Source organism: Calonectris borealis, chromosome 28 (genome assembly GCF_964195595.1).
Source record: "Calonectris borealis chromosome 28, bCalBor7.hap1.2, whole genome shotgun sequence".
NCBI lineage: Eukaryota > Metazoa > Chordata > Aves > Procellariiformes > Procellariidae > Calonectris > Calonectris borealis.
Window position 1 is genome coordinate 4,280,045 of NC_134339.1, and position 18,963 is coordinate 4,299,007.

The window sequence follows — 18,963 nt, forward strand, 5'->3', positions numbered from 1 at the left end:
CCTGCCTGGGATCCAGCCCCGCATCGCAGAGCCCCCGGCAGCCCGTGGGGGGACACCGGGTCCCGTGGGACGGTGACCGTCACGGTGCCAAAGCGTGGGCTGCGGAGCTGCAGCCCTGGCCCCCCCCTTCCCGCAGCCCTGGCCCCCCCTTTCCCCGTTGTGTCTAGACGCTTCGCAAATGCAGGTGCCGCCGCACCAGCCCCTCCCCGCAGGCTGCAGATCCCCAGCGCTGCTGCGGGCCGCTGCGCTCGGCCGTCCCTGCCAGGGGACCCGGGGGTCCAGAGCTCAGACTCCCCCCACATCAACCCCCAGCCCCCCCCAGGCTCCCCCGGCCGGGGCAGGAGAGGGGCAGGAGCTGGGGCGAGGCTGGTGGGGGGCTGGTGGTGTGGGGTGCCCCAGCCCTGCGGCTGCACTGACAGCCCCCCCCAGAGCCGGGGGGGTCCCACAGACTGGCCACCGCCCCCCTGAGGGCTGCAGCAGCCCCTAGGCTCTTCCAGCAGCCTCAGCAGCATCCCCCCCCCGCCCCCCGCAAACCAAAGCTGTCACCGCAGAGCTGTGGGGATGGGGGTCCCGGGGAGGGGGGAACAGCTTCGTGCCTCAGTTTTCCCCCCCACCCCGTGCAATGGGGCTGGTGCCATGCACTGCCCAGGGCATCCAGCAGCCGAATGTCCCAGCCCATCCTGACCTGCTGCATCATGACACAGCACCGTGGGGAGGGCGGCCGGAGCACCCCGGCATCGCGCAGGGCGGGGGCACCCCGTGGGCAGCCCTGGGGGAGGGGGCTCAAGCAGCACCCACCCCCTGCTGAGCCGGGGGCGGGGGAGTCCTGGCTCTGAGCAGTTCGGTCGGCGCTGAGAGGTTTGGGGTGCTGGGGGGTGGTGGGGACGTGAGGCTTTCAGCCTCACCCCGCTGCGTCCCGCAGTGCTGACCCCCCCCCCCTCGCCCCGTGTCTGGTGGGTGCTGGGGAAGGACCCGCCTGCGCTGCCCCATCCGCTGTCGCCATAGCAACGGGAGGCCGTGCTCAGGCCGCATCCCGCATCCCTCATCCCGCATCCCTCACCCAGCCTCCCGCATCCCTCATTGTCCATCCTGCGTCCCTCGTCCCTTGTCCCTCATCCCACACCCCCGTCCTTCCGCCGCTCCCACTCCCTGCTCCCCCCGACCCTGCACCCCCTTTTCCAGCCCTCCCGGGGGTTATTTCGCTCCTGGGGGGGTTATTTGCCGCCTGGGCAGCGGTGGGGGGGGAGATTTGCACCGTGGGGTCTTTGTCTCCCTCCGGAAGCGTGGCTGGCCCCGGCGAGGCGTGGGCAGAGCCGGGTGGTGGGGAGGGGGAGGCACCCCCCCCCCCCAGGTGGGGGCAGGATGGGGGGGGTCCCCCAGCCGGTGTGGGGTGCAGGGATAAGGGAGCAATTTGGGGTGGGGGGGCCGGGATGGCTCCTGGGATGGGAAGGACATTGGTGGGGCCTTGAGGAGGGTGCTGGTGACCTCCTCTGTGCTGGAGAGGGGGTGCTGGAGCCCCCCAAAGGGCTTGCAGAGGCAGAGGGATCCCGGGGCATTCGGGAGCCACTGCGGGGCAGCTTTGGGGGGGCAGGGACCCCGGCAGTGCCGGGGATCGATCTCTGCCGCTGCCCCGGGCAGCCGCCGTCCCTGACCCCACTGTGGCGGGGGGACGGGCTCGATCCTGCCCCAGCGCTGCAGGGGACGTGGGGAGGGATGAGCAGGGGGGTGCAGTGAGGTGGGGGGGGGGAGAAGGGAACCCCCTCCCCTTCCACTGTGCACCCCCCATCTGTGCACACCCATTGCACGCACACTCGTGCACACACGTGGCGCTGACGAAGGCGGCGCGGGGCTGTCGCTCTCTCGGCCGCCGGCCTGACCCGCTGGGGTGGTGACGAGGGGGTCCCCGTCCCCGTCCCCTTCCCCGCCCCCCCCCCATGCCCGCTGTGTGTGACCCCCAGCAGGTGCGAGGGGCGGCCGCAGGCGCTGCGGCAAGGAGAAGGTTTGGGGGGCTGGGGCCGGCTGGGGGGGGACAGGGGGTCTGGGGGGGCTGGAGGGGGCAGAGCGGGGCCGGGGGCGCTGCCGGGGGGGCCGGGGCTGGCCCTGCTGCGGGAGGGAGCGAAGCGGGAGATGGTTCAGAGAAGGAGAAGACAAAAGCGAGACAAAGGGGGAAGGGAGCGGAGGGCTGAGCTGCTGCGGAGGATGGAAACCAGGCAGGGGCTGGCAGGGGGCTGGGGGGGCCGCGGCTGCCTGCCGCGGGGGCCGGGGCCCGACACCCACCCCGTGCTGGGGATGTCCCTTCTGGGGGGGGCAGCAGCTCTTGCCGGGGCACTCTGCTCCCTCCCTGGGTGGGTGGGGGGGACGCGGGTGGCGGGGGGACCCCCGGGCTGCGCTGCGGTCCCGGGCAGGTGATGGGGTGCTGGGGGGCAGTGAGGGTGCTGTGCTGCAGGGAGCCCACCCGGGGTGCTGCCCACCTCTCCCCGCTCCGCAGGCGCTGGAGGAGGTGAAGATGTCCGGCTCCATCGCCTCGTACGACCAGCTGGTGCGGCAGGTGGAGGCGCTGAAGAAGGAGAACAGCCACCTCCGGCGGGAGCTGGAGGACAACTCCAACCACCTCTCCAAGCTGGAGAATGAGACCTCGGACATGAAGGTGAGGACAAGCCCGGGGGGGGGACACGGACCCCGCGCTGGGGCTGCGGGGAAGGGCACACGGGGGCTTCCCTCTGCGTTCCCCGCCCCGCCGATGGCTCCATCCCTGTTTTAGGAGGTCCTGAAGCACCTCCAGGGCAAGCTGGAGCAGGAGGCGCGGGTCATGGTGTCCTCGGGGCAGACGGAGGTCCTGGACCAGCTGAAAGGTGGGTGCCCAGGCAGGGTGGGGAGGGGGGGGGGGTCCTCGCCAAGCCCACCCTCACGCCGCTGTCCCCCTCCCCAGCCCTGCAGATGGACATCACCAGCCTCTACAACCTCAAGTTCCCACCGGAGGTGGCCGGAGCCGGGCGCAGCGCCGAGGACAGCCCACCGCCACCCGCGCCACACCGGGACGGCGCCGGGGACCTGGGCAGAGCCACCCTCCAGCTGCTGGAGGAGCTCGACCGGGAGAGGTGATGGCCGGGGGTGATGCAGGGGGCCGGGGGGGGCCAGGGGCCGTGCTGATGGGGCTCCCCCCCCCCGTCCCCAGGTGCTTCCTGCTGGGCGAGATCGAGAAGGAGGAGAAGGAGAAGGTGTGGTACTACGCCCAGCTGCAGAGCCTGGCCACGCGCCTGGACGAGCTGCCCCACGTGGAGACGGTGAGCGGGGGCGTCCCAGCACCCCCCCCGGCCCCAGGGTGCAGACAGGACCCCCTCACGCCATCCCCCCCCCATCTCCCACCCCCCAGTTCTCCATGCAGATGGATCTCATCCGGCAGCAGCTGGAGTTCGAGGCCCAGCACATCCGCTCGCTGATGGAGGAGCGCTTCGGGACGGCGGACGAGATGGTGCAGCGGGCGCAGGTCAGGGCGGGCAGGAGCCGTCCCTTCCCCTCCTCGCTGCCCCTGTCCTGGGCCTGCGGGGCTCCAGCTGCCTTCCCGCTCCATCCTGCCACCTCCAGCCCTGTGCACCCTCGCACCCAGCCCTGTGCATCCTCACACCCAGCTCCATGCACCCTTGCACCCAGCCCTGTGCACCCTCGCACCCAGCCCTGTGCACCCTTGCACCCAGCCCTGTGCATCCTCACACCCAGCTCCATGCACCCTTGCACCCAGCACCGTGCATCCTCACACCCAGCTCCATGCACCCTCGCACGCAGCCCTGCACATCCTCACACCCAGCTCCATGCACCCTCGCACCCAGCCCTGCGCATCCTCACACCCAGCTCCATGCACCCTCGCACCCAGCCCTGTGCATCCTCACACCCAGCTCCATGCACCTTCGCACCCAGCTCTTTGCACCCTCACATGCAGCTTCTTGCACCCTTGCACCCAGCTCCATGCTCCCTTGCACCCAGTGCCATGCATCCTCACACCCAGTCCTCCGTACCCTTGCATCAGCTCCTTGCACCCAGCTCTTTGCACCCTTACACCCAACTTTGCACCCTTGCATCACCTCTGCGCACCCTTGCATCACCTCTGCGCACCCTTGCATCACCTCTGCGCACTCTCACACCCAGCCCTGTGCACCCTGGCACATTGCACCCAGCTGCCCCCAGCCCCGTGCACCCTCACGCCTGGCTCTGGGGGTGCTGGGGGTGCCGGGGGGGGGTCCCAGCCCTCGCTGACCCCTGCTCTGCCCCCCCAGATCCGGGCATCCCGCCTGGAGCAGATCGACAAAGAGCTCATGGAGGCGCAGGACAAGGTGCAGCAGCCGGAGCCGCAGGTAGCGGGGACGGGGCTGAGCCCGGCCGGGGCCAGGGGCCATCGCCGGGGTCCGTCCCTGGTCCCCACGGGGCGGCGGAGCCTGGGGAGGGGGGAGGAGGGGGCCAGGCGCAGCCCCCGCCATTGTCCCCGTCCTGTCCCTTTCGCCCGCCGGCGCGGCACAGCCAGGGCTTTGTGTGGCTCGGGCACCGTGAAATGGGCAGTTGCCATGGAGACGAGAAGTAGGCCATGGCGCGCGGCGGGCGGGCGCGGTGGCTCCCGCAGCATCTGCCGGCCGCCGGAGCCGCCAAGGCGGGCACCCGGCCATCACCCCGTCCTCTGCATCGCCCACGGCCCCGCCGTCACCCACGGCCCCGCCATCACCCCATCCCCGCCATCACCCCGTCCTCGCCATCACCCCGTCCTCGCCATCGCCCACGGCCCCGCCATCACCCCGTCCTCTCCATCACCCCGTCCTCTCCATCGCCCACGGCCCCGCCATCACCCACGGCCCCGCCATCACCCCATCCTCTCCATCACCCCGTCCTCTCCATCACCCACGGCCCCGCCATCACCCCGTCCTCTCCATCGCTCACGGCCCCGCCATCGCCCACGGCCCCGCCATTGCCCACGGCCCCGCCATTGCCCACGGCCCCGCCATCACCCACGGCCCCACCATCACCCCGTCCTCTCCATCACCCATGGCCCCTCCATCGCCCATGGCCCTTCCATCACCCACGGCCCCGCCGTCACCCCATCCTCTCCATCGCCCACAGCCCCTCCATCACCCATGGCCCCGCCATCACCCCATCCTCTCCATCGCCCACAGCCCCTCCATCACCCACGGCCCCTCCATCGCCAGCCCACACAAGCAGTGCCGTGGGCTCAGCCCCACCTAAGTTCACGCCACCCACCCCACACGCTTCGCCCACGCTCTTCCTTTCCCGAGCCTGCTGCTGTGGCAGCCCCCCCCCCCCGCCCGGCTCAGCCCCCATTCCGGCTTAAAAATACAACCCTGGCATTGACGAAAGCAACGATTGCACCGACCGGGAAACGCTGCCGAACGTAACGGCACCAGTGGGTTCCTGAAAAGCGGGGAGGGGCTGAGCACAGGGGGCGAGGGCGGCGCGTTGCAACCTGCCCCCTCCTCTGCAGCTCTGCGGGAAGGTGCCGGGCGTGGAGGGGGACGGCAGCCTGGACCCCCCGACCCACCCCGAGGAGGGGGGCAGCAGCAAGGTGAGGGGCAGCCGCGCCGGAGCCCGGCTGGGGTGGGGAGCACGGGGAAGGGGGGGGTGGCCGTGCGTAACCCCGAGTCCCCCTCCCGCAGGTGGAGGTGGTCTTCTGGCTCCTGTCCATGCTGGCCACGCGGGACAAGGACGACATGTCCCGCACGCTGCTGGCCATGTCCAGCTCGCAGGAGAGCTGCCTGGCCATGCGCAAGTCGGGCTGCCTGCCCCTGCTCATCCAGATCCTGCACGACTCGGACGGCGAACCGGGGCCCCCCGAGAGCCCCGCCGGTGCCAAGGACGCCCGCATGCGTGCCAACGCCGCCCTCCATAACATCGTTTTCTCCCAGCCCGACGAGGGCCAGGCCAAGAAGGAGATGCGGGTGCTGCACGTGCTGGAGCAGATCCGCTCCTACTCGGAGACCTGCTGGGACTGGCTGCAGATGCAGAGCAGGGACGGGGGCAGAGGCACCGAGGGCGGCGCGGGTAGGGGGGCAAGCGGGGTGCCGGCGTGCGCGTACACACGTGCGTGGCGGTGCACGCGGCTGTGAGCATCCGCGTGTGCCGGCGGTGGTGGGGGGGGGACCATGGGTGCCAGACGCCGGGGCTGACCCACCCGCCTCTCTCCCCGCAGCGCCGGTGCCCATCGAGCCCCAGATCTGCCAGGCCACCTGCGCCATCATGAAGCTCTCCTTCGACGAGGAGTACCGGCGGGCCATGAACGAGCTGGGTGAGCGCGGGGTGGGGGCTCCATCCCTGGTGCGCTGCAGGCACCCCTGCCCACCCTCCTCCCCAGTGCAATACCAGCACCAGCGCTGGGGAAGGGGTGCTGGGGGGGGGTCCCTTGCCTGAGTCACCCCCTCTCCCACCCCGCAGGCGGGCTGCAGGCGGTGGCCGAGCTGCTGCAGGTGGACTACGAGATGCACAAGATGACGAGCGACTCCCTCAACCTGGCGCTGCGACGCTACGCGGGGATGGCCCTCACCAACCTCACCTTCGGCGACGTGGTCAACAAGGTCGGGGGGAGCCGGGGGGGGGGCTGCGGGGTGGGGAGCGGGGCCGGGGGGCCGCGGCATCGCTGTCACCACCCTCTTCCTCCCCGCAGGCAACGCTGTGCTCCCGCCGGGGCTGCATGGAGGCCATCGTGGCTCAGCTGGGCTCCGACAGCGAGGAGCTGCACCAGGTGGGTGCTGGTGGCAAGAGGGGGCTCCCTCGGGGAGGAGGACGGGCAGGGGGATGGTCCCCGCACCCACCCACCCCACTCTGCCCTCCCAGGTGGTCTCCAGCATCCTGAGGAACCTCTCCTGGCGGGCTGACATCAACAGCAAGAAGGTGCTGCGGGAGGTGGGCAGCGTGACCGGGCTGACGCGGTGCGCGCTGCACGCCGGCAAGGTGAGCGCCGGGGCAGGCGGGAGCGGGCACCGGGGCGGCTGGATGGGGGCGGTGACGGATGTGTGTGGGTGTCCCCCTCCCCGGGACAGGAGTCCACGCTGAAGAGCGTCTTGAGCGCGCTGTGGAACCTGTCGGCGCACAGCACGGAGAACAAAGCCGCCATCTGCGGGGTGGAGGGAGCCCTGGGCTTCCTGGTGAGCACCCTCACCTACAAGTGCCAGAGCAACTCCCTGGCCATCATCGAGAGCGGCGGCGGCATCCTCAGGAACGTCTCCAGCCTCGTCGCCACGCGGGAAGACTACAGGTGAGGGTCACCGGGGAGCGGGGACGGTGCTGGGGAGGGGGTCAGGGACCATCCTGACGGCCGGGGGTCCCCCCTGTCCCGCAGGCAGGTGCTCCGGGACCACAACTGCCTGCAGACGCTGCTGCAGCACCTGCGCTCGCACAGCCTCACCATCGTCAGCAACGCCTGCGGCACCCTCTGGAACCTGTCCGCCCGCAGCCCCCGCGACCAGGAGCTGCTCTGGGACCTGGGGGCGGTCAGCATGCTGCGCAACCTCATCCACTCCAAGCACAAGATGATCGCCATGGGCAGCGCGGCCGCTCTCCGCAACCTCCTCACCAACCGGCCCCCCAAGTACAAGGACGCCGCCGTCGTCTCGCCGGGCTCCTGCATGCCCTCGCTCTACATGCGCAAGCAGAAGGCGCTGGAGGCCGAGCTGGACGCCAAGCACTTGGCCGAGACCTTCGACACCATGGAGAAGCAGAGCCTGAAGAACCAGAGCGCCAAGAAGCCAACGCGGCACATGGAGAGCCTGGTGAAGGACTACGCCTCCGACTCCGGCTGCTTCGACGATGACGAGGTGCCCAACGTCTCCACCGGCGTGGAGACGGCCAGCGCCTCCGTCCTCTCCATGTTCCTCAACTCTTCCTTCCTCCAGGGGCAGGCGCTGCCCCGGGCGCTGGCACAGAGGCGATGCCCGGAGCCGGAGAAGGACGGCAGTGGCAAGCCAGCTGAGCCCAAAAAGCCACCGCTGCCGGAGGATGACGTCTCGCTGGCCGCCGAGAAGTTGGCCAACAAGATCTCCAGCACGGTGGCCAAGATCGACAAGCTGGTGGAGGACATCTCCACCATGCACACGTCCTCGGATGACAGCTTCAGCCTCAGCTCGGAGGACCACTGCCTGGACTGGCAGTACGGCCCCGAGGAGGGGCACGAGGCGCGTGCCCAGTCCTGCTCGCCGTGCCGCCTCTCGGACGGCTTCGCCAAGCGGGAGAGCCTGAGCCGGGCGCACACGCTGCTGCGGCTGAAGACCGCCTACACCAGCCTGTCCAACGACAGCCTCAACAGCGGCAGCACCAGCGACGGCTACTGCACCAAGGAGCACATGAAGCCCTGCACCAGAGCCGCCTTCCTCGACTACCGGGACGAGCTGCAGCGGTACCAGAAGCGGCCGAGCCGGCTCGACCTCAAGAGCATCCTGGGCGCCAAGCCGGAGCGGGTCGAACCCCCCGCGCTCAAGGGCAGAGACCCGGCCGAGTCGGACAAGCCGGAGCCACGAGAGCTGCCCGAACGGGCCAAGAAGACGGTGACTTTCCCCAGCCCCAAGGCGCTGGACAAGGAGCCCGAGTGGAAGAGGGAGGTGGGGAGCAAGCTCTCCCCCGACCCCCAGGTCCGCACCATCAAACTCTCCCCGTCCTACCAGCACGTCCCCCTGCTCGAGAGCCTGGCCAAGAGCGGCGCGGCCACCGGCGCCGGTCACCACTCCTCCCTCCTGGGCAGAAAGCAAGCCTGGCTCCCCCCTGCGCTGCTGCAGACGGCCGAGACCTTGAGCAAGATCCCGGAGAAGCTGCCTGCCCACCCGCCGACCACGACGGAGCAGGAGTCGGTGCAGAAATACTCGGTGGAGGACACCCCGATCTGCTTCTCCCGGTGCAGCTCCCTCTCCTCCCTCTCCTCGGCTGACAATGTGCTGGATGGGCAGAGCCACAGTGAGAACGACCTGGACAGCGACTCCTCCCTGGAGATCCTGGAGATGGAGGAAGGGGACGGGGAAGGTGAGGATGGGAGGCAGGAGAAGGAGAAGGCGGCGGATCTAGATCCGGCCACGCCGGTGAGGATTTCCCAGCCCATCACCATCCCCTTCCCAAAGCGCGACAAGGCTTTCCTGCGGGAGTCATCACCATCACGCCAGGAGGACCTCACGCCCTCGAGCTCCTCGGAGAACTACATCCAGGAGACGCCGCTGGTGATGAGCCGCTGCAGCTCCGTCAGCTCCCTGGGCAGCTTCGAGAGCCCCTCCATCGCCAGCTCCATCCAGAGCGACCCGTGCAGCGAGATGATCAGCGGCACCATCAGTCCCAGCGAGCTGCCCGACAGCCCTGGGCAGACCATGCCGCCCAGCCGCAGCAAGACGCCCCTCTTCGAGCTGGGCTGCCAACCGGAGAAGGAGACCAGCCAGTTCAACATCCAGTGGGAGAACAACGTCAAGAAGTTCATGGAGATCACCGACTTCAAGGAACGCTTCCAGCTGCCCCAGGACCTGGATTCCATGGTCTACTTCACGGTGGAGAAACCCAACGAGAACTTCTCCTGCGCCTCCAGCCTGAGCGCCCTGCCCCTCCACGAGCACTATGTCCAGAAGGACGTGGAGCTCAAGCTGATGCCCACATTCCCGGAGAAGAACAGCCTGAATTTCGCAGCTCACGAGAAGCGGGAGGAGCGGCGGGAGGAGCGGTACCTGGAGGGCCGGCGGCGGGCCGACCGCCCCGAGCCCCCCGACGACGACGACATCGAGATCCTGAAGGAGTGCATCAGCTCCGCCATGCCCTCCCGCTTCCGCAAGGTGAAGACCTCCCTGCTCTCCGGCCAGGTCCTGCACCCCCAGACGAAGAAGCCGGTTCACGTCCCTGTCTACATGCTGGTGCCAGCCCACGCGCACCCCGGCATCCCCAAGCACCTGCGTGCCACCACCCGCGACCTCTTCAAGGACGACGACTCCTTCACCGACTCGGCCGACGGGACCCCCGTTAACTTCTCCAGCGCCGCCTCACTGAGCGACGAGACCCTGCGCTACCCGGCCACCGAGGAGGCTGAGCACCCCCGCGGCCCGGGGACGGGGCGCCCGGCGGGGGTCCTGCCCGAGGGGCACCGCGAGGCGGGCAGCACCGGCACCATCCCGGCCAGGAGAGCCGCCTCCGGCAGCTCGGCGCCTGCCCGGCTGAGCTCAGCCTGCAAAGGGAAAGCGGGATCGAGCCGTGGCCAAAGCAGGGAGGGGAAGCGGGGCCAGCCCCCCCTGAAGAGCGGACCCAGCCTGGAGCTGGAGGTGGGGAGGACCAGTGGTCCCCCCGGGAGGAAGGATGCTCCCCGGGAGGACGGGGTGGCCTTCCAGTCCCTGTGCCACACCACGCCGACGGAGGAAGCCGTCTACTGCTTCTACGAGCAGGACTCGGACGAGCTGCCCGAGGCGGGCAGGGAGGTGTCCGGCAGCAGAGCCCAGCCCGGCCGGGCGCCCAGGAGGGAGCGCTGGGGCGGCTCCGTCCCCCGGAGGGAGCCCGAGCCCGGCCCCCGGCCGACGAAGGTGAAACCACAGAACAACCTCATCGCCGACGAGACGCCGCCGTGCTACTCCCTCAGCTCCTCCATGAGCTCCCTGAGCGACGCCAACCTCTCCGACGGCGAGGAGCGGGGCCAACCCTGCGGCAAAGCCCCCCGGCCGCGGTCAGCCGTGGTGGCGGGGCAGGCGCAGGGGGGCTCCCCCACCTCCCCCAGCCTCAACTCGGAGGATGACCTGCTGCAGAAGTGCATCGGCTCGGCCATGCCCAAGCGCCGGCGGCCCTCGGCTCGCCGGAGGGTGGCGGAGCGCAAGCAGAAGCCGCTGGGCGCCGGCGGAAGGGAGCGGAAAGCGGAGGCGAGGCATCGCCCCGCCGAGGACGCCGGCTCCGACCGGGGCTCGGACCTGGACAGCGTGGAGTGGCAAGCCATCCAGGAGGGTGCCAACTCCATCGTCACCTGGCTGCACCAGGCTGCTGCCTCCCTCTCGCGGGAGCCTTCCTCCGAGTCCGACTCCATCCTCTCCTTCGTGTCGGGGCTCTCGGTCGGGTCCACCCTGCAGCTCTCCCTGGGCAGGCAGGAGAAGAAACGGGCCGGCAGTGCGGCCGGCCGGGATGCGGCGAGGAGGGAGCACAGCAAGAGCCGCCCAGAGAGGAAGGACGTGCCGGGTGCCCGTCCCGCCGGCCGCGGAAGCGCCAGGGCGGAGCGGAGCCCGGCGCCCACCAAGCCGGTGCCCAACCTGCCTGTGGTCTTCCGTGGCAGGACCGTCATCTACATGCCCAGCCTGGCCAAGGACGCCCCCAGCCCGCGGGCCACCCCGAAGAAAAGCCCCGCGGCGAAGCCTGAGGCGCTGCCGGCCAAGAACCTCTCCCTGAGCCAGCAGCGCTCGCGCAGCCTGCACCGGCTGGGCAAGCCCCCCGAAACTGGGGACCTGGCGCTGCCCAAGAGGAGCACGACACCGCCTGCCCGCATCGGCAAGGGACCCCCCTCCTCGGGCTCCTCCCGCACCTCCACCCCCTCCCAGCACGCACCCAAGAAGCTGCCGTCGCCCTCCCAGCTCACCAAGCAGGGTCCCCCGGCCGCAGGCAAGGCGGGCGGCTCGCCCTCCCCGCCGGGACCACCGGCCAGAGCCCCGGCCCCCAAGTCCCCGGCCCCCAAGCAGTCCAAGACGCAGAAATCGCCCGTCCGCATCCCCTTCATGCAGAAGCCAAGCAGGAAGGTGCTGCCGGGCCGGGGGGCCATGCCGGTGCTGGAGGAGCAGGCGGCCGGTGGCAAGGCGCGGGGCGGCGGGCCGGGGGGCGGCGGGCCGGGGGGCGGCCGGCTCAACCTGGTGCGGATGTCGTCTGCCCGTTCCAGCGGGAGCGACTCGGATCGCTCTGGCTTCCTGCGCCAGCTCACCTTCATCAAGGAATCCTCCAGCCTGCTGCTGCGGCACCGCGCCGAGCTCTCCCCGGCGCAGCCGGCGGCCTCGCTGCCTCGCCGCACCTCCCCGCAGCGCAGCCGCGCCGCCCTCCCGGCCGTTTTCCTCTGCTCCTCCCGCTGCGAGGAGCTCAAGGCGGCCAAACCAGCGGCCCCCAGCCCACGGCCCCTCGCCCCCAGGGCCCAGCCTGGCGGCAAAGCCCCCACCGGTGCCAAGCCGCCGCGGAGGACCAGCTCCGAGAGCCCGTCCCGGCTGCCGGTGAAGACCAGCATCCCCACGCCCGAGCCCTTCAAGAGGTACTCGTCCTCGCCCAACATCAGCGTGGCGCGGAGGACGGGCAGCCCTTCCTCCGTCCTCTCCGCCCGCTCCGAGGCTTCGGCGCGGCGGCGGCAGACCGAGGCGGTGCCCGGCGGGCAGCCGGCGAAGCCACCGGTGGTGGTGATGAAGGGGACGTGGCGGAGGATTCGGGATGAAGACATCCCCCACATCCTCAAGAGCACGCTGCCCTCCTCCGCCCTGCCGCTGGCAGGCGCTGCCGAGGAGGAGCGCCCCGGCACCCCCGGCCCCAGGAAGACCAGCGACGCCGTGGTGCAGACCGAGGACTTCTCCACCACCAAGACCAACTCCAGCACCTCTCCCACGCTGGAGACCCGCGAGGGACCCCCGCACACCCGCGCCGCCTGCGACGGCGAAGCCCCGGCCCCCGCCAAGGCCACCCTGCCCATCTCCTTTGGCCACGAGGCGCCGGCTGGGACCTTCCCTGCCAGCCGGCACGGCTCCCCGAGCAGAGCCGCCCGCGTCACCCCCTTCAACTACGTCCCCAGCCCCATGGCGGTGACGGCGGTGGCCGACAAGGCGGTGGAGAAAATCCAGGCTTGAGCAGCAGGTGAAGCCCCGGCGAGGGTCCCGCGACACCCCCTGCCCCACGGGAGCTGGCCAGGACTGTGCTGGGGGGGGGATGGCGACGCGGGACAGCTGGGGACCGCCGAGGCACCCCAAGCCGCTGCCTGCCCCGGCTGGGGTCTTGCTGTACCGGAGCATCGCGGTTCCCAGTGCCAAGGAGCGGGCAGAGCCGGGGGGACCCGCCTGGGCACTGGGGACGGGGCTGATGCCCCAAACCAAGATGCGTCTCGGTGGCCACCTCCTCCCGCTGATGGACACCCCAGGACAAGGCGAGCAGGGGCCGTGTCCCCATGTCCCCCCCATCCCGCTCGCCCGCCTCAGGCAGAGGCTGAACCAGGGCCTGATCCTGCACGCCGCACCCCGACGCCAGGTCTCCACCGCACGCTTCAGCTCGTCTGGGCACCAACACCCGGCCCTGCCAGCAATCGCAGCTCATTTATTAACGAGGGGAGGGAGCGCACGGCTGGATCAAGGCAGGGAGAGGCTTCGTGAGGGGAGAGTGTGTGGCGAGACGGGGCTGGGACCCCCCCATTTGTGCTGCTGGAGGCTCCTAATTAAGGTGCCCGGCTGATTGCTAACGGGTACCCGCAGCTGTGGTGCTTGCACTGGTTCAAGGCGGCGGCGGGTGGAAAAGGCGCGGGAGGAGCTGGGCTGGTGGGCGGCCGGAGTCCCGAGGGGGTCGTCCCGGGGGGGCTGCTCGCAGGGTCATGTCACTGGGCTGGGGAGCTGCCCTGGGAGGGGACGGGGTGCTGAGCTGGCACTGGGGTGCCCAACCCCTTGGAAAGGGTCTGGGGCCCCTCACCCCCATCCGCAGCCCCCCAGCCTCCCACCCCGGGGTGGAAGAGCCCTGTCCCGGCTCCCAGCCAGGATCCCGGCGCGTCCCCGCCTGATGTGGACACGAATCCATCCAGGACTGGATTACGCCCACGAGCACGGGGGCTCCCACAGCCCCAAAGCACCGGGGACGCCCCCGCTCCTGCTGCCCCGTGTGCCGAGGTGGGGGCGTGCAGGAAGATCCTTGGCCCCGGAGAGCGGGATGGGCTGCGGAGGGACCCCCCGATCCGGGTGCTCCCCGACCCCCTGGGTGCTCCCCGACCCCCTGGGTGCCTCCCGGTCCTCCCACCCCCCCCCTCGCTGCCCGCTTTGGATGGGGTGACCTGTGAGCCCCCCACATACCAGTGCCATGGGGTGCTGCAGGGACAGGGCTATGGGGACACGTGCAGGGGACACAGGGATACACACGGGGGTGTGGGGATATAGCGAGGGGGCTCTGGGGACGTGCAGTGGGCCATAGGGGTAGGCACCGAGGCCGGGGAGACACCAGGGCTGTGGGGACACACATGGGGTCCCCAGGGATGGGCTCCGGGGTCGTGGGGATGTGCCCGCTGGAGACCTCTGCTGCGGGGAGGCTGCAGCCAGCACAGCAGGACCCGGGGCCAAAGAAAAGGGGGCAAGGTCGCATGTGTCCCCACTCCCAAGCGCCGTAACCGAGCGTAGGATGGGCCAGGAGGGCCAGCATCGCCCCACGCGCTCGGCTGCGGCCCCGGGTTCAAGCCCCACCGCCCAGCCCCGCTCTCGCCAGCCTCTGCTCCTCGTGCGCCCGTCGGCTCCAGCCCTCCTCTCCGGACAATCCCGGCGGGTTTCGCGGTGCCCTGCTTCCCCCCCCATCGCTGTATGTATGTACCAAGGATGTTATTTTACCGGGACTCTGGACAGTATTAAGAATTAAAAGCCAACCTGTGTAAATAAGAAGGGGTGGTCTGTCTGTCCCGCGCGCCGGGGGCTGGGGGGAGCCGCAGCCCCTCCGCATCGTTTTCTGGATCCATTTCTTGTGCTTCACGGCCGAGGTGGCGACTGGTGGCTTGAAAGGGTCGGTGGGGTTGGGGCTGGCGAAGGACAGCACGCCGGCCACCGCTGCCCGCTTCCCGCACACCAAGGGGCCCCCGGAGTCACCCTGGGTGGAGGCGACAGTGGGGAGCAGACCCTGACCGGGGGCCAGGGACCCCATCATGGCTGGGGGGGGGAGCACCTCACCTCTCTGCTCGGGGTGAGCATCCCCCCCCGGAGTCCCCACACCCGGGAACGGTGGCTCGGGGGGGGGGACAGAGCTTTGCAGCCGGTGGGTCCCCTTGCAAAGCCCTTCACCCCCCGCCAGCTCCTCACCTTAGAGGGTGCTGAGCCCCTGCGGCGTCCCTGGAAGCAGATCATGGTGGGGGTGATCTCCCCGTCCCAGAAGCGGCTGTTGTTGCACATCCGTGCGTCCAGCACCACGACCTCCAGCTCCTGCAGCGTGGGCGAGAGCCCACCGTGCCTGCCGACCCCCCAGCCCGCCACGCTGCACGCCGCCCCGGCCGCCGGCTCCCCCCCCAGCAGCCCGATGAGCCGCCGCGTCTTGCTCAGCGTCACCGTCCCCTCCAGCTGCGGGCAGGGCGGGGGGCAGCGTCAGACCCCCGCCACGGCCGGGGGGCTGGCAGGGAGCACCCAGCTGCGGTGGGTGGGCGGCCGAGGGGGAGCACCGAGCCGGCGCAGCACCCGCGGGAGCAGGGAGATGTCACCGAGCTGTGACAGCGCTCGGAGGTGAGAAAAGGAAATGTCACCCAGCCCCTCGCCCCCGGCGGCAGCTGCACCGGCACGGCGTGAACCCGCTCGGCCCCCTCCCCGGCAGCGCTTCCTGCCACCGCCAACCGTCGCGCTCCTCCAGCCCCACGGCAAAGCCTTCCCCGCGGCCGGCGCGAGCCCCACCTGGAGCAGGAGGAGGTCGTTTTCCATTGTCCGGTGGTTGTAGCCGGGGTGGATGCAGGCCGCCCGGATGGGGAAGGTCTGCGTGGCCGCCCCGCGCTCCTGCAGGCTGTGCAGCCCCACCACCGCCACCATCCTGGCAGCCCTCGTCCTGCCCCGCAGCGGGAGCCGGTGTCGGCAGGAGCCCAGCGCCGGCCACGCGGAGCCCCACCGAGATCCCCATCCCTGCGCCGGGCAGGATGCGACCACTCCGGACTCACCTCCGAGGGAAGCAGTGGGCGGCCGTCAGCACCCACCGGTTGTGCAGCAGCGCTCCCCCGCAAGCGTGTTCCCCCTTGGACTGGATGGACACCATGTAGGGCCTGGAGTGGGGTTTGGCCTCGTGTCCCCCGATGATCGACGGCCGGAGCCAGCCCCGCGCTGCCGGGGAGAGGAGACCCTGTCCCGGTCCTGCCGCCACCCGTTGGCTGCCCCGCTGAGTGGAAAAGGCTGGGGGTCCCCAGCCAGCACCCCCATCCCCGCGAGCTGGCTGCCACCCGCCCCGGCCAGCGATGCCGGCCGCCCCCAACCCACCGCCCCGGTGCTCACCCGGCCCGGCCGAAGGGAGGGTCAGCAGCAGCAGCAGCCCCAGGCTGCCCCTCGCCCCCATCCCTCGCCCGCTGCGGGGTGGCAGCGCCCGCCTGCTCCGCGTCCCTCTGCGGCTGCCGCGCTCCACGCCGAACCAGCACGGAGGCAGAGGAGGTCCCTAAGGGGGGGGCAGGAAGGGGAAGAGGCGCCCGCGGGGCAGAGCGAACACCTTGAGAGGGTGGAAAATCACCCACAGCGACCCCGGTGCGCCCTGGGGTTTTACTTTGATCTCAGCCCCTGCTCAGCAAGCGACGCGGGGGAGTGCGGACAGAAAGTCGCATCTTCAGTTCTCCGAGAAGGGTTTTTAATGAGATCTGTGACAATCCCCAGCGCTGGGGTGACCCGGTCCCACCACCTTCATTACCAGGACAGGACAACTCTGCTCCCGCCATCGGCCCCGGCCCCCAAACAGGCTGCAAAAACCGGCCCCCAGCCCCCCACGGTCCCTCAGCTCTTCGCTTTGGCGGCTGCCGAGCGGGATTTTCTCAGGGTGTTGACAAGCCTGTCGAAGAAGAACTCGGTCTGGTACTCCAGCCCAGTGAGGTGCTGCAGGAAGCGAGGCACCTTGGCTTTCTCCACGCCCACGCACACGGGGATCATCTTGGTCCCGTGGCAGTGGATGACGTGATACAGGTTCCACTGGGAAACACGCTGGCACCACGGGTCGCCCAGGGACTTGGCGGAGAAGAGGAGGATGGCCACCCGGCTGGCTTGGATGACCTCGATGGCGGTCAGGATGACAGACGTCCCGGCCACTTGGTCTTGGTGCTCTGTGTAGCCCCGAAAACCCTCTTTCTTCAAGCGCTCCGAGATGCGGGAGGCGATATGGTCGTCCTCGGGGCAGTACCAGATGGAAAAGTCATAGGTGAAGCCACGGCGCGAGGGCGCAGACGACATGCCACCCGCCGGGGACAAGGGCATCGAGTTCAGGGACCAAAGACGGGGGCTGAGCCTTTTCCCCCCCGCACCGGGAACCTGCCGCCGCGCCCGGACAGCTCCTCGCCGGCACGGGCAGCAGGTCCCGCCGCTCCCCGGGGAAAGGTCAGGCTGCCAAGGCGGCACAGCCCCGGCCCTCTCCCGCGCCGGTGAGGCACCGGCGAGCCGCGGCAACGCCAGATCCTCCCGTAAATCAAACGCAATCAGTTCTACTCCCGATTTGGGCAAGCGAAACCGCAACCGTGTTCCCGAGGCACCCAGCACAGTCCAGGGTGCCCGTGGAGAGGAGTCCCGAGCACCGACACCGCCCGGACGGAGGCTGCCGCCCTCAGAAAGCTTTCTGCCTCATTTCCGAAATGCCGCGCTCCAGCGCCGCTCCCGCCCGCCGCAGCTCCTCGCGCCGCTCCCGCAGCCGCTCCCGGGACTCCTGCAGCCGCTGGTTCATCTCCACGTAGGAGCGGCTCTGCCGGTAGAGCCGTTCCCTCTCCTCCGCGGCGGCCTCCTGCCTGGCGGGGCCAGGGGAGCCTGGCAGGGGGCACAGCCGGGGGGCTCAGCCGGGGCTGGCGGAGCCCCCCCCTTGCTCTCTCCCCCCCAATCCCGGGGACTCACCTGGGGAGGGGCCGTGGTCCCGGCAGGGCTCCGCGGGGAGGAGGAAGACGGGGTCGGCCGGGTGGGTGCCCCGCACGTCGGCCAGGATCTGCTCCACGCTGGGGGGCTCAGGGCGGGTGGGCAGCACCCGCTTGGCTTTGGAGCTCATCACGGGGCGGCCTCATGCGCGGGGGCTGGCGGGGGGCGGGATGAGGGGGCTGCGCTGCCCCCACCCCGGCTGCCAGACAGACAGACCGACCCCCCCCCGCGCTGCCCTTCGGACAGACACACAGACCTCCCCCTTCCCTGCTCCCCCCAGACAGACAGACCCCTACACTGCTCCCCCCCAGACAGACAGACAGACCCCTACACTGCTCCCCCCCAGACAGACAGACCGACCCCTACACTGCTCCCCCCTCGACGGACAGACGGACCGACCGACCCCTACACTGCTCGCCCCAGACAGACCAACTTCCCCCCAGACAGACAGACAGACAGACCCCCTCGCTGCCCCAGGACAGACAGCAGCCCTCTCGTTGCCTGTTAGACAGACAGACAGACAACTCCGCCCCCCGCTATCACTGACAGACAGACAGGCTTCCCCGGCTCCCTGCCCCAGGACGGACAGACACCCACCCCGTCCCCAGGCCGGACAGACAGACAGACCCCCCCCCCCCCCCCCCACCTCTCCGGGACAGACAGACGCCCCGCTGCGTCCCCCCTACCCCCAGAACAGGCAGACAGAGCCCCCCTTCCCCCCCCCCCCGGGACTGACAGACGCCGCCCGTTAAGCCAGACGGACAGACAGACCGATCCCCCCTCACCTCTCCGGGACAGGCAGACGCCCCGCTCCCTCCCCCCTGCCCCCAGGACAGACAGAGCCCCCCCCCGCCCCGTCCTTAGGACGGACAGACAGAGCCCCCCTGACCCCCCCAGGACCGACAGACCGAGCCCCTCCGCCGCCCGTTGAACCAGCCGGACGGACAGACAGACACCGCCCCGCCACGCTCCTCACCCACGCTCCTCCCGGCCACCGTCGCCTCACTTCCGCCGCGCCCCCGCAGCTACGTCATCTCGAAGCGCCTCCCCCCGCCCCACCGCCCTCTCTCTTAAAGGCACCGCGCGCCCCCGCTCTTAAAGGAGCCGCGCGGTATCACGCCGGAGGGAGGAGACGGGAGAGGCGGAGCACCGGGGACTCCCGGGGGTTTATTGGGGGCAGCAGCGGTGGGGCCTGGGCTTGGGCCTGGGCCCC

At 70.5% G+C, this 18,963-nt stretch overlaps 3 protein-coding genes across 8 annotated transcripts; 1 reads left to right on the forward strand and 2 right to left on the reverse strand.

The window, feature by feature from the left end:
- The first annotated feature begins 2,491 nt into the window (after positions 1-2,491).
- On the forward strand, positions 2,492-13,094 carry APC2 (APC regulator of Wnt signaling pathway 2). Its single transcript, XM_075175166.1, has 14 exons — positions 2,492-2,647; positions 2,762-2,852; positions 2,930-3,098; positions 3,176-3,284; positions 3,374-3,487; positions 4,272-4,349; positions 5,483-5,563; positions 5,655-6,039; positions 6,188-6,283; positions 6,430-6,569; positions 6,659-6,736; positions 6,829-6,945; positions 7,035-7,249; positions 7,334-13,094. Exons 1-14 carry the CDS (start codon positions 2,507-2,509, stop codon positions 12,795-12,797), a joined length of 7,278 nt encoding a protein of 2,425 aa, XP_075031267.1. The 5' UTR covers positions 2,492-2,506; the 3' UTR covers positions 12,798-13,094.
- Positions 13,095-13,215: 121 nt separating this feature from the next.
- Positions 13,216-16,254, reverse strand: LOC142093735 (granzyme M-like). Of its 3 annotated transcripts, none has more exons than XM_075175165.1 (6): positions 16,149-16,254; positions 15,821-15,980; positions 15,564-15,711; positions 14,985-15,014; positions 14,559-14,775; positions 13,216-13,547 (listed from the first exon to the last, which is right to left on the reverse strand). In XM_075175165.1, the coding sequence occupies exons 1-6, from the start codon at positions 16,207-16,209 to the stop codon at positions 13,432-13,434; spliced, it is 732 nt and encodes a 243-aa protein (XP_075031266.1). In that variant the 5' UTR covers positions 16,210-16,254; the 3' UTR covers positions 13,216-13,431. The 3 variants fall into 3 exon arrangements, with proteins under 3 accessions (XP_075031266.1, XP_075031264.1, XP_075031265.1); XM_075175163.1 differs by having other exon boundaries at positions 13,217-13,547; positions 14,985-15,239; XM_075175164.1 differs by having other exon boundaries at positions 13,432-13,552; positions 14,985-15,239.
- A 220-nt stretch (positions 16,255-16,474) lies between these two features.
- Positions 16,475-18,787, reverse strand: C28H19orf25 (chromosome 28 C19orf25 homolog). 4 transcript variants are annotated; one of them, XM_075175738.1, is made up of 3 exons: positions 18,727-18,787; positions 17,733-17,905; positions 16,475-17,648 (listed from the first exon to the last, which is right to left on the reverse strand). In XM_075175738.1, exons 2-3 carry the CDS (start codon positions 17,878-17,880, stop codon positions 17,452-17,454), a joined length of 345 nt encoding a protein of 114 aa, XP_075031839.1. In that variant the 5' UTR covers positions 17,881-17,905; positions 18,727-18,787; the 3' UTR covers positions 16,475-17,451. The 4 variants fall into 4 exon arrangements, with proteins under 4 accessions (XP_075031839.1, XP_075031840.1, XP_075031841.1 ...); XM_075175739.1 differs by having other exon boundaries at positions 18,659-18,737; XM_075175740.1 differs by lacking the exon at positions 18,727-18,787 and adding an exon at positions 18,397-18,412.
- Positions 18,788-18,963: the final 176 nt, after the last annotated feature.